Below are 14,422 nucleotides of genomic sequence, written 5' to 3'. Positions count from 1 at the left end.
TGTGACCGCGGAAGATGACAGCTGGCTGAAAAGCAATTCTTTAAACTGGCAGAGGGTAAAAGAATGTTAATGTCCCAGGGAGCAGCAATGCATTTCCAATCTCAACATACAATCAGGGTGGAGATGAAATTTGGATTACAAAAGGAATTTGCAATGGCTCCCTCATAGTTCATCCATCACTCTAGTATCAACCAAAATCAGCAAATGATGTGTTGGCAAGGATTCACAAATTTTATCTACATATTTTAGCTTTTAAAATTTTTTGGAAGTTGTTGTAAAAGAAAAGTCAGCCACAGCAACTGTTTCTTTATTGGTAAAAGCTTTAATAAAATATACCAAGTATGACTTTGACTTTCGACCACAATTGGTTTAATACACTAATAAACTACATACATGTAAAACACAAAATAATGTCAGTATTTCAAAATCTACAATAATTGCTTCTGCACATTTGAATAGTAACGATATGGGAGAGCTGCAGATGGCAAACAACCAGCATTGTCGGTTTTTTTTACTCATATCAGAGTCATTCAAGTTTCAAATATTGCTACAGCCTCTGAAACAAAAATGTCTGAAACTGTTTATTTTAACTCTATGCTGTTTAAATGGCTGTGATTCAGTGGTCAAGGCGCTCACTTATGAACAATAAGTCAGCGGTTCCAGCTAATAAGGAACATTAGGGGTGTTAAAAAAGGCATCCAACTACGATTGCTCCTGTGCCAAGTCGGGTTGTTGGTGGTTAAACCCCCTCCCCACCTGTCTGCACTCCAGCGTGGATGAGGAGGGTTGCTACCCCCTCCCCACCTGTCTGCACTCCAGCGTGGATTAGGAGGATTGCTAGAAACCATGAGGGACAAAACATAAACCAGAGGTGGAGGAGCTCCTCTACACGCTAACAGCCAGCTAGCTAGAGATAGTGTATCAATACAAACACACTACAGAAGGCATCGACAAACCACTGTTGAAACCTGCCAAGAACAGTCAAGTCGCTAAGAAAAGGGGGAGAACGATGATCACCTACTTCCTCACAGGACATGATACTCGGAGAAAGATGTTGTTTAAAAGCAAAGACTGAGCGGTGTATATAATATATACATATACTATATATAAAATACATACAAAAGGACAGTGACAACAACAAAAACTCAAACAAAGGCTTAAATACCCTAAACTTGTTTTTCAACATCTCAAGGAGACAGACGGACTGATGCTATAGATGAGAGCTAGAAGCCTGCGGCTACTGATCACGGCTACTGATCCAGTGTAACATGACCCGTGTATAAACAAACAAGTATTAGCAATGATATCAGAACTATCCCTTTGCATGCCCTTAATAAGTAACTAGGAGGATGTCTTGAGTGATTAAACCCTACTCAAGATATACTAGTCACTAAGTAGTCAAGATATACTAGTCACTCAGTAGCCAAGATATACTAGTCACTCAGTAGCCAAGCAAACTTTGCAACCAAATAAAAGAGAATAGAGCAAAATAACAGAACAAGAAAACCACAGATATGTGATACATGTTAGTACAGCTGTTCATACTGAGGTGTGGTACATGCTAGTATGGCTGTTTACACTGAGGTGTGATACATGTCAGTACAGCTGTTTATACTGAGGTGTGGTACATGTTAGTGCAGCTGTTTATACTGAGGTGTGGTACATGTTAGTATAGCTGTTTATACTGGGGTGTGATACATGTTAGTATAGCTGTTTATACTGAGGTGTGATACATGTTAGTACAGCTGTTAATACTGAGGTGTGGTACATGCTAGTATGGCTGTTTACACTGAGGTGTGATACATGTCAGTACAGCTGTTTATACTGAGGTGTGGTACATGTTAGTGCAGCTGTTTATACTGAGGTGTGGTACATGTTAGTATAGCTGTTTATACTGGGGTGTGATACATGTTAGTATAGCTGTTTATACTGAGGTGTGATACATGTTAGTACAGCTGTTAATACTGAGGTGTGGTACATGCTAGTATGGCTGTTTACACTGAGGTGTGATACATGTCAGTACAGCTGTTTATACTGAGGTGTGATACATGTTAGTACAGCTGTTTATACTGAGGTGTGGTACATGTTAGTGCAGCTGTTTATACTGAGGTGTGGTATATGTTAGTACAGCTGGTCATACTGAGGTGTGGTACATGTTAGTGCAGCTGTTTATACTGAGGTGTGGTACATGTTAGTGCAGCTGTTTATACTGAGGTGTGGTACATGTTAGTACAGCTGGTCATACTGAGGTGTGGTACATGTTAGTGCAGCTGTTTATACTGAGGTGTGGTACATGTTAGTACAGCTGTTTATACTGGAGTGTGATACATGTTAGTACAGCTGTTCATACTGAGGTGTGATACATGTTAGTACAGCTGTTTATACTGAGGTGTGGTACATGTTAGTATAGCTGTTTATACTGAGGTGTGGTACATGTTAGTGCAGCTGTTTATACTGAGGTGTGGTACATGTTAGTGCAGCTGTTTATACTGAGGTGTGGTACATGTTAGTACAGCTGGTCATACTGAGGTGTGGTACATGTTAGTATAGCTGTTTATACTGAGGTGTGGTACATGTTAGTACAGCTGTTTATACTGAGGTGTGGTACATGTTAGTACAGCTGTTCATACTGAGGTGTGGTACATGTCAGTATAGCTGTTTATACTGAGGTGTGATACATGTTAGTATAGCTGTTTATACTGAGGTGTGGTACATGTTAGTATAGCTGTTCATACTGAGGTGTGGTACATGTTAGTACAGCTGGTCATACTGAGGTGTGGTACATGTTAGTATAGCTGTTTATACTGAGGTGTGGTACATGTTAGTACAGCTGTTCATACTGAGGTGTGGTACATGTCAGTATAGCTGTTTATACTGAGGTGTGATACATGTTAGTATAGCTGTTTATACTGAGGTGTGGTACATGTCAGTATAGCTGTTTATACTGAGGTGTGATACATGTTAGTATAGCTGTTTATACTGAGGTGTGGTACATGTTAGTACAGCTGGTCATACTGAGGTGTGGTACATGTTAGTATAGCTGTTTATACTGAGGTGTGGTACATGTTAGTACAGCTGTTTATACTGAGGTGTGGTACATGTTAGTACAGCTGTTCATACTGAGGTGTGGTACATGTCAGTATAGCTGTTTATACTGAGGTGTGATACATGTTAGTATAGCTGTTTATACTGAGGTGTGGTACATGTTAGTATAGCTGTTTATACTGAGGTGTGGTACATGTTAGTGCAGCTGTTTATACTAAAGTGTGGTACATGTCAGTACAGCCGTTTATAAATGTATAGATGTGGTAGCTGTGGTAGATATTAGTAAGGCAGAGAACCATTTCTTCAAAGCACTAGTTTTTATTTAAAGCCAAACTCTTAAAGCCAAACTCCTTCAATGCATTTCATCTTAAAACATATTCTCTGACTGCCAGCCGATAATGACAAAGTGGCAGGTGAAACTATCAGACCACTAAATCTGCTCCATACTGTAGTTCAGCTGTACACGTTACTGTAGCCATTTAAATTGCTTGTCGTACAACAAATACCTCACCTACACTATTTGGACAGGCAAAGGAAACAACATAGAAAAGGCATGTATACGCACGCATGTATACAGGTCTATCAGGGTAAAATGCCAACCTGCGAATCCCTGTTGCCTCCACTGCCTTTGCATCTTTTTTCTTAGAAGTGTTTCTGTTAAGTCTGAGAGAAGCCCTGTAGAAGACGAGGGCACGATGTAACTCCTCAAACTGGCTATAGCTACGAACTACACACCATCGGAAGCGGCTATGGTAGCAGTCCACATCATACCTGCAGAGACAAGAGGCAAAAGTGACTCAGGCATAGCATTGCACAGGCAGCTTCTTCCACTCGACGGTTCACATAACATCAGCTCCATGAAACACCTTTGACCTTAGTCATTGCTTGCCTTAATTTTACATCAAACATTCGAGTCTAGCATGCAGCCAAGTGTGTGTCAAATTAACTCAATGTCAAAACTTTTCATTCTAAACAAGAGTGAGGCATTTTAAAAGTACACTATAAAAGAGTTTGTAGAAGCATTCATTAATATTTTAGAAACCTTTATTAATATTTTAGAAACCCACTAACTCTTAGTGACCTAGTTGCGCATAACGAGTAATTTTTTAGATTACGACATACTTGTGTGTCGTCAGGAGTTTCATACTTTCACCCTGATTTATATAAATAGCATTGTTGAGATATGTAAGTTAGTTTCATCAGATGTTTTACCGCTATCTCTAGGCTTGTGAGTTAATAAAAATCCTTACCTTCATAAGCAATCACTAGACTGTGATTCACAGCCTCATTTTTTAGACAAGTATGAGGTAGTATCAAGTTATAATGATGAGCAGTGCTCACAGTGCAACCTCTCGCAGGCTCTTTAAAATAATACAAGCAGCTTAGCATGGTTTCATGATAGTTGGAATTTCAACAAAGAAGGGTGGGTCGCGTATGAGGAATTTGTGAACTGAGAGAATTTGCTAATTTATTGTCTCACTTTTTAATCTATCTAAATATGCATATGACCAGCTTAATTAAAACGGAATTGGCTCTCATCCTAAGTAGGTCAACGTACCCTAAATAGGTCAACACATCTAATAGGTCAGCATACTCTAAATAGGCTAACATACCCTAAATAGGTCTATATTTTTCATAGTTCTATTATTCTTTCGGTATTGAATATAGGCTCATTCGAAAGACAAGACTCTGATGTACTGAAATATATGATGAAATATATATTATATAAATATATATATAATATATAGATATAATTGATGTGCTTTAAGTAGATGTACGATAGGGTAATTTACTGGTGTAATGGTTAGAGTGTTGGTCAGTAAATCGGAGTACCCGAGTTCAATTCACACAGCAGGCAAGGTTATTGCTTTCGCTCATTATGCTATCATTATTGGCATAGTGACAGACAGACACTGCTCGTAATTTAGTACAGACTAGGTTAATGCCCGGCGTTGCCGGGTAGTGAAAGGCACATTTTAAATTTCATGAGAACGGTGTTTTGCACAGTTCAAATAAATTAAAAACGAAATAAAACTGGCAAGGTTTCAAAACTTTTTCAAACAACTGTAACTTTTATATTATGAAAAAAGAGTTTTGTTGAAATGAACTAGGAAAAAAATTGTAAAGGTGTTTAAAGGTAAATGTGAAATAATAAGGAAGTAATGGCTAAATAAAGTCTGTTTCGCTACGATTACAATGCAAAATTATTTGTTATACAAATATGTTATATACAAATTTGTTAATATATATGATTTTAATTTGTTTTATTGTTGGCATCATAAGGTGAAAATATCGTATAGAGTGGTATAAAAACCTATCATAATTATCTAATGCAAACATCACCTGGTAAATGGTAAAAATCATCAAAATTTTATATACGTACTGTACATATTAAAAACTAGTAACAAAATAGTATGCTAATCTTAGTAACTATAGTTACCTACAATAACTTTAGTGTATTTAGTGGTTATGATCTGCAAGAATATGTAACATTACAATGTACTAAGTGCAGTACACACTGTGGGGAGTTTTTACCTTCGAGACAGACGTATAACACAAATGTTGAATTTAACTTGAATGAATTTAGCTTCCTAAACAAGTACTTAAAGCTAAATTTTAGTATGTATTTTAGTATGTATTTTACTAAACCAGCTTCAACTTTGTCAGAGGCTAAAATTTTATCACTTATCTTATTTCGGTTTCGCTTTTACCATAACTTATAATGGATAACGCTGAACTGACATAGCAAGCATCGTATCTCTTTCAGGTGAGAGATTTCAAAAATTTCTTTCAGGTGACATTTCAACATTTTTGTTATTTCGTCGTAATCAGTACACCGACTGCCAATTTTAACTTTGAGAGATGTTTATGTTGAGACCATAAAGCGGAAAACAATTTCACCCTAGTATGACGAGGACGAACAAACATAGTGTTCCATATGGGAAAACGAAAAAAATGTTACATGTTCAGGAGAATCGTGAATTGAGGGCACACTGTACCAATTATTAATAAAAAGTACACATTTATACTGTACAAGGATATACTGTACAGTAAATGATAAGAGTGAGGTGCGTGATAAGAACTGCTTTGCATTGTGGTTACAAAATTTATTAGTAAATTTTTGATTTGAATGCCGTGAGTTCTATTCCAGTACGAAGGTGATTTTCCATGGCTAAAACTTTATCGCTATAACTGGACAGACGAATGACAGACAAACACAGAGATTCATATATATACGTATATAGATTAAGATTATTATTATCGTAAATTGGTACAAACTTCTTACGTAAACTTTTGTCAGTTACGAGGTAAAAATGTCGAAAATTCTTAAAAACTATTTTATGAGTTGACTGAGGTCAGTTGATGCTGTAGACAAACAATGCAGAGATATATTATCAAGTCTTCCACTACCTTAGGTAAAAGTGGATAACTCCTTACCGGCCCAACACTATTGAAGACAAACAATGCAGAGATATATTATCAAGTCTTCCACTACCTTACATCTAAAATGACTTAACAATTATATGTTTCTGCAAACAAGGTCAGATGTGCACAAAAACAATATTATACATGCTCTTATCCCTTTAAATTTCATAAGATATGTGCAAAGTTAAATGTTGATATTAAAGGAGACACAGCATGATAATTGCGTGAATTTTATGCAGTAATGAGCTGGAATTGTCTCCACTCAATTAGTCCTTTGTGTAATGATACATTCAAAAGCTCTTGACTGCGTATTTCTACTGCCGCGCACACAATACTCCATAATTAAGTGTATATGCCAAATTAATAAAAACGGAATTTTTTAAATGTCTTTACATTTAGAAACAGCTAAAAAGCAAAACTATAGAAATCTAGTTTTTGAAGTATTCAAATAGGACTCTTGAAAACAAAATTTGAATAGTAAAAGTCTTTTTTGACTTTAAAATGCTACAATACCAACACAAAATTGGTCCCAACAGCAGACAGTGGGACAAAATAAATTTGATTCCATTATTAATTCATAAACTTGAAAAAATTAGACTCGATAATAAAATAAGCTGATCATTGTTGTGTTGAGAACAAGAGTCCCTTTGTTGGCATATATATTAATCTATCAGATAAAAAACATGAGCTAGTAATATAATATATATTAGCCTATAGCATAAAGCCTTTCATATAGCAAACTGAATAGATAGCTATATAGCCATAACAGCAATAACATGTGTTTGTTATTAATCACGCCCAGAACTTAATGAGAGTAATGCAAAAAATTATGAATTATCTTTTAAAAGTTGTCCATCTTTTCAGAAATAAAAAATATTTTATCAACATCTGTGTAACAGCTGACTAATAACATGATTGACCAATAAGAGGGTTGACCATTAAAAGAGTTGACCAACAAGGGAGTTGACCATTAAAAGAGTTGACCAACAAGGGAGTTGACCATCAAGAGAGTCAAGCAATAAGAGAGTTGACCAATAAGAGAGTTGACTAATAAGAGAGTTGACCAATAAGAGAGTTGACTAATAAGAGAGTTGACCAATAAGAGAGTTGACTAATAAGAGAGTTGACCAATAAGAGAGTTGACCAATAAGAGAGTTGACGAATAAGAGAGTTGACCAATAAAAGAGTTGATCAATAAGCAGAGCTGCTCTCAAATCATGGTGATTTGAATATTTGAAACAAATCATATTGTACTGATTTGACACAGATGGTGATTTGATAAGTTTAAGAAGTAACTTGATTTGATTTGAAGTTTTGGGCTGAAATGAAGATTTGATTTGAAAAATAAATCAAATCACACCGCTATCTATGGCCTTGATTTCTGTAATTGATCAAAATATTTTTACGACGTTTACGAAGTTAGCCCAAACTTTGGCGAGAAGTACACACCATTGATACCGAGGCTAAGCGCAAGCGCCGGTTTTCCTCTACAGAAAAAAGAAAAGGACTGCGTGTCGTGTGGCTGTGTTTGTGCGTAAAAGAAATCAACATGAGCAGATCTGGTAAGTTGTGGCAGTCGTGTATGTAGTTGTGGTGCTGGCATTGAATACGTTGATGCCAATTATTTTGTTGCTAGAAATTAGTTGTGACTATCCCACTCTAACCTCACAGTCACTAGTCAAATTAAAAATTACTTGTGGTGTGCCCACGGCATGAATGAATGAATAGAATACTATAATATATAATATTCTATTCTATACTATTGCATGCCGCAGGCACATTGAATATTCACAACAATGCCGATGTTTATGAACATAAATATGAATTATTATATTTGGGCAGAATTTAATTAATAAAATAAATTGAAATTTTATTTATTTTATTGCTAAAATATTAAATAAATGAAATGAATTTGTTATAGGGCTGATCCGATTTGATTAGAATCTGATGAAAAGGGCGGGGGATTTGATTTATAGTCCGCCGGATATGATTTGATTTGAGTCATAAAAACGTGATTTGAAAGCAGCTCTGTCAATAAGTGAGTTGATCAATAAGGGAGTTGACTAATAAAAGAGTCGACTAATAATTGAGTTTACCAATAAAAGAGCCAACCAATAAGAGGGTCGACCAACAAGAGGGTCGACCAACAGGAGAGTCGACCAACAAGAGAGTCAACCAACAAGAGAGTCAACCAACAAGAGAGTCGACTAACAAGAGAGTCGATCAACAAGAGAGTCGACTAAAAAGAGAGTCGACGAAAAAGAGAGTCGACTAATAAGTGAGTCAACTAGTAAGAGAGTCGACCAGTAAGAGAGTCGACCAATAAGAGAGACGACCAAAAGAGAGTCGACCATTAAGAGAGATGCCTTCATGAATGACTCCTCATTGCAGAAAATTAAACAAAATTAAAGTGTTAATATCAAATGTTGGCCTATTCGAGTACCTTTTGTTTTTGTATCCTCTCAAATGTATAAGTTCTAAGACATCAAACCTGAGCTGATGTTATTCTAGTATAGTATACCTCTTATAACATATACCTCCTATATAACATATACCTCCTATATAACATATACCTCCTATTAACATATACCTCTTATAACGTATAACTCTTATAACATATACCTCTTATAACATATACCTCTTATAACGTATACCTCTTATAAAGTATACCTCCTATAATGTAAATTCCAGATGACGTAAAGAATTTATGTGAAGTTTTTGCTTCGTACTACGTAAAGAATTCCATGTAACGTAAAGTTTCGAGTCGGGCGAGTTCTCAAATTCGATTTTAATGTTAGGCTACCTTATCTTGTCGTACTTGCGGGAAAAAAATGATTTGCGTGCAGCGTTATATGTATTATCACCTATATACAACATATACAACTTTCATGACATTCTAGTTCGTTGTGATAGATCGCCAGATTTGTCAACAAAGCATAGAACAGTTCTGCGCAATTGTTCATAAATACAAAGGCGATCGATTGGTACAGGTGTTACAGTGTCGGTCTACCAATCGGAATATCACGAGTTGGAGTATCGTTAAAAGTTCTCTTTTATCCTAGCCTTGACCCTGAATACAAATAAACGCCGAACAGGTAGTAACGCTTTTTTATAGCAAAAATATTTTGTTGCTTTGCTTTATTTGTACACGTATAAAATATTAGTTATTAGTTTGCTGAATAGACTTTGCTGCTTAGATAAAATAAGCAAATCATTGTGAATAGACGTGGAAGATGTTCGCTCCCATCAACTTATTGTAGAATTATTGCAATTATGGTCTATAAAACCAGTGAGATTGTTCAGAAAAAGGAGAAAAGTTGTCGATGCAAATCAATAATACTGCAGTTACGGTACAGTCCATAAAGTAGTAAAGTCAAGTTTTTCCTTTTTGCATGGCCAAAAGTGTGAGTTTGCAAAGCCAAAAGTGTGAGTTTGCAAAGATCTTGGAAAGAATTAGGCAATTTACATGTATTTTACTGTTCGTATAATATAAATTCCCTATAACTTAAACGTTCCCGAAACAGATTATTTACGTTGAAGGAGCACCTACATGTACTGTAAAATGTTGGAGCCTTCGTAATAATATCAGTGTTGATTTTGTCAATTAAGATCTCCGTATCAATGCAATACAATTTGGTTGAGTGTGCAGTGGGAGACATGTCTCAAATACTTTCCTTAGCCGTTAGTAAAACTTTAGTACATGGACTTATAGTAGAAGGCGCACAGTGCATAGGCTTATAGTACATAGACTTACAGTACATAGACTTACAGTACATAGACTTATAGTACATAGACTTATAGTACATAGACTTATAGTGACTTGTAGTACATAGACTTATAGTGCATAGACTTATAGTACATAGACTTATAGTACATAGACTTATAGTACATAGACTTATAGTACATAGACTTATAGTACATAGACTTACAGTACATAGACTTGTAGTGTATAGACTTATAGTACATAGACTTATAGTGACTTATAGTACATAGACTTATAGTACATAAACTTATAGTAGTAGACTTACAATCTGGTAGAACCGAGTACAGCTGGCCCGGTGAAGCCGTGACTCTCTCTCACGCTCACTTTCACATATATATCTCTGTTCTTCTTTAAGTAGCTTTGCTTTAGTTGTTCTGAAAAAAGTGTACTAAGAGATGACACATCACTGGCCATTGCTTTGTGTAAAGAAAAGTGTACTAGGAGATGACACATCACTGGCCATTGCTTTGTGTAAGATCAATTAGTATATGTCAGGGTTCTTTTAACTAACTGCACTTACATGTTAATGTATTGGGCGAAAATCTCAAGTCGCGAGTAGATTGAACTAAAAGAGGTTGCTCGCCCACGCTTTTTCTCCTGTCGTAATGATGTACAGTTAGTTATTCTGCAAACTTCATACCTTTCAATAAAACTCTATTCTTCTAGCTCCTGCCATCGAGAGATATTTCTAAGGCTTTAAAGATGATTAGATTCAATTTAATTTTCTTCAAAGAATTAACAATTTAATTCCCAATTTTTTGCATCATTGATCGTGTAAGAATCGTTCCATTCGGTATTTAGGCACAAAACACCACAATTCACTTTTCAATTCTTGAGCTATCTGAACTTTAATGAATTGATTCAATTCCCTCAAATCGACAAAATCAATTCTTACCAAAATATTGACTTATGGCAATACATCAAAGTAACAATAACCCACAATCACTAACTTAACTACACACATTAGCTCAGTCCCTTGACTTGTTCTATAGCAAATAACAACTCTTTCACTATAGAATGTTTTGCTCATTCAGATGTAATTAAGTGCCGAACAACTTGGCAGGACAATCAGTATTTTTGTTGTAAAAACTAAAGTTTCTATCACAGAGCCTTAATTTCAAGTTTTTTTGGAATCAACAGAAAGTTTTCGAACAAAATGAATGAATTTGGCAAACAGAAGCCATGTCTAATATTTTTTGTAATGTGAAAAAACCGGCTGAAAAAAATACTATCACTTTTACAGTTTGACCAAAACGCAGACACAATTTCTCTAATATAAAAATACAGTTATCAGAAATATCTGAGGTCCAACTTTGAAGAATTTCACTAGCAGAAATACAGTTAGACCATTGTTATACATATACTGTTACGATTCTTCTTTTTGTTCATTCTAAACTGGAAATGAGAAAATTTGCAAACAGAGATTTTATGCTGTGATTTATGAGTTGAAGAAAGCCTAACTGGTTCGTTTTATACAAAATGATCACCCTATATGATAAATTTATTGTGGCAATGTTTTGGGTGGATCTGTTAACTCTGTAATCAGCGATCAGTGTTTTGTAAGGGTACTGAGGTGAGTGGTTATAAAGGCTTTCCATAGTGAATAAGGTAATGCGAGTATTCATAAACTACAAAACATCAAATAGAAGCGTGACAATATAAGCATAAAAACAGACATGCCTTTTTGGATGTCTAGTGTGTACATTCCTGACCAAATTACATTTATGTATGACAATAAAATGGCTAACTAAGCTTATTGTCAGTGCATAGACAAGCTATAGACCGCATACTATATTAGTGTGTAGTACACATTCTCTACCAATAAAATATACACAGTGATGCCCAAGTCTTGTGGAAATGTGCGCAGCTAGCAACACGGGACTGCACTGACATATTCGCTTTAGCACGCATCAAATAGCAGATGGGTTTACTGACAGTATCACTGTCTGTAATGGAATTTTGTTAACACAGTCATAGTCATAAAGGTAGTGATAAAGAAGGGAAGCATTGGTGCATTTTGACTTGAGTCATTGCACTTATCGAAAATAGAAATTCGAGTCAATTCACCAAAGGTGGCAGCAAACAGCTGGCCCAATTCAATTTTTACTGGTAGGATGAGCCAATTCAATTCAACAGTAAGTAAAAGATACCAATGAATCAATTAAATTTAATTCATTTGTGAGTTGAGCCATCAGGATTACCCGAGCAAGCATGTCAACTTGATTGCCCATCCCTGCTATCATATATTTTCTATGGTAACATGTCTTGGAACTAGTAGAGCTATTTGAAACTTTTAGCACTTCTTTAGAGGCTGATGATAAAGCAGCATTTCACAAAACTAAACTCAGCAACAAACTCCGAATTATTACAAATTCACACTCTTAACTGAATATTTGCAACGATTATACAGTCTGTCACTCCAAACGTGAGACTTTTCTTACGACGATTTTCTAAGTTATACATGTAAGGCCTCTGACCACTAAGCTTTTGGCTTACATGTACATCTCCACGTCATAAATCACAGCCTCCTTATCGTGAAATAGATCAAGTATCAGCAGTTGATCCAAAAAATATCTGATCGAGCAATAAAACCACGAGTATATCTAGGAATGGCTAGCGATATCGCCGGAAGCCTCAGTTAATTAGTCCGTATCAGAATAGTCAAACAGCGTGACCATGAGTCATGACTAATTGTCATGCCGCGCAACTCGATGAAATCCAATAAACCACATCTTTTCACGGAGCCGGATTAAAATAGCGCTTACAATTTCATACAATAATTCGCTTATAATAGGCACTCACCATCGCAATCTGCTAACGGAGGGTCCAGTTCTTCATTTGTTGTGTCAAGAAGATCGTAATCAGAAAGGGTTGATAAGACAGAGCCTTGTCTGTTCATGGCGGACTATTTAATAGCCGTGTTAATCGATATAATATGATGACATTCCACTACATTATATAAGAAGCTTAACGTAAATTGTAATTAAATTGTGCAACTGTTCACGCGAAGGCCAGTTCGTCCTAGAAAATCCCAGCTGATGTTTTGTTACTACCAACCTTGTAACTTGTACAGAGCGATATAATTGGCTAATGAAATAGCCTTAAAACCGTGTGGTGTACCGAACTATTTATATTAAACGTGAAAGAAGACAACTCTGCTTTCCATTGCAGAATATCGTACTTTTCAAACGCTAACTCAAAATAGTGACCAATAGTTTTACGAAAAAGCATTTAAAAACCAAAATAACGAATGAAAAAAGTGTCCATTTTATTTGCCAGTAATGACAAGTCAGGGTAGCACGTATGTTCAATAGTCATAACGAATCATTGTAGTAGGCCTACCTATGGCCATTAGTCATAACAAGGCAGTACAGTACTTAGGCCGACTGTCGATAGTCATAACAAGTCTGTGCAGTCCCTATGGTCAGTAATCATACCAAGTTAGTGTAGTCTCTATGGTCGATAGTCACACCAAATCAGTGCAGTACCTATAGTGGGAGAGCCAAGGTATGTTTTTTGCTCATTGAGAACTTTATGCCCCATATACCATTGGAAAGCTGAGAGTTCACTGATTTTGAATCTGTGAGTAACTTTTCTGTACCAGTGGCGTATAAAACGCTACAGGGGCGTAAACAGGGTAAAAGGGGGTTTGTATGCTTTTTCACTGTAGCGAGTATCAAAATGTTAGCATACATACCTTAATAACTGTTGCTTCAAATCTTTTATTTTTCACATTTTATACTGAACATATTGTTGGCTTGTTATCCCCAAATTTTCAACTTTACATCACTGTATCAACAGGAGTTTTTTGGCGATATTTAGGGGCATGTCATATTTTTTAACATTTTTGGGTTTGCACATCAGCCATTTCCTTTCAATCGTAAGTGATCTTCTGAAGATGATCTACCACAATGATCAATGTGTTCATGTTCAGATTGTTGAATCACATCTTTTTGGACTTGATACTTCTGAGAAAATTGACGCGTTTTGTATGCTATGTCTATTTCGGAGTTATCCCCCAAATATGTATTATCTATGTTTTTGTGCTATCTGATGCATTCAAGATTTATATCTAGATCAGTTTATAAAACTTGTACTGAGAAATGGCATTTTAGCTAATTTATTGATAAAATACAAGAGCTAACAGAATAAAATAACTGCCTATTATCCATATAATCATAAAACAAG

At 35.8% G+C, this 14,422-nt stretch overlaps 1 protein-coding gene across 1 annotated transcript in view; it reads right to left on the bottom strand.

The window, feature by feature from the left end:
- The window catches only part of LOC137408168 (phospholipase D1-like), a 70,741-nt gene extending 57,492 nt beyond the window's left edge, over positions 1-13,249 (bottom strand). The window contains exons 1-3 of the mRNA XM_068094570.1: positions 13,037-13,249; positions 10,500-10,608; positions 3,646-3,816 (exon numbers count right to left, since the gene is read on the bottom strand). Of these exons, the coding sequence (XP_067950671.1) occupies positions 3,646-3,816; positions 10,500-10,608; positions 13,037-13,133 (377 nt within the window). The 5' untranslated portion in view covers positions 13,134-13,249. The remainder of the gene's footprint in view (positions 1-3,645; positions 3,817-10,499; positions 10,609-13,036) is intronic.
- Positions 13,250-14,422: the final 1,173 nt, after the last annotated feature.

The sequence above is a fragment of the Watersipora subatra genome, chromosome 11 (genome assembly GCF_963576615.1).
Source record: "Watersipora subatra chromosome 11, tzWatSuba1.1, whole genome shotgun sequence".
Lineage (NCBI taxonomy): Eukaryota > Metazoa > Bryozoa > Gymnolaemata > Cheilostomatida > Watersiporidae > Watersipora > Watersipora subatra.
The sequence above is the reverse complement of the archived record's forward strand: the minus strand, read 5'-3'. Positions and strand labels throughout refer to the sequence as shown.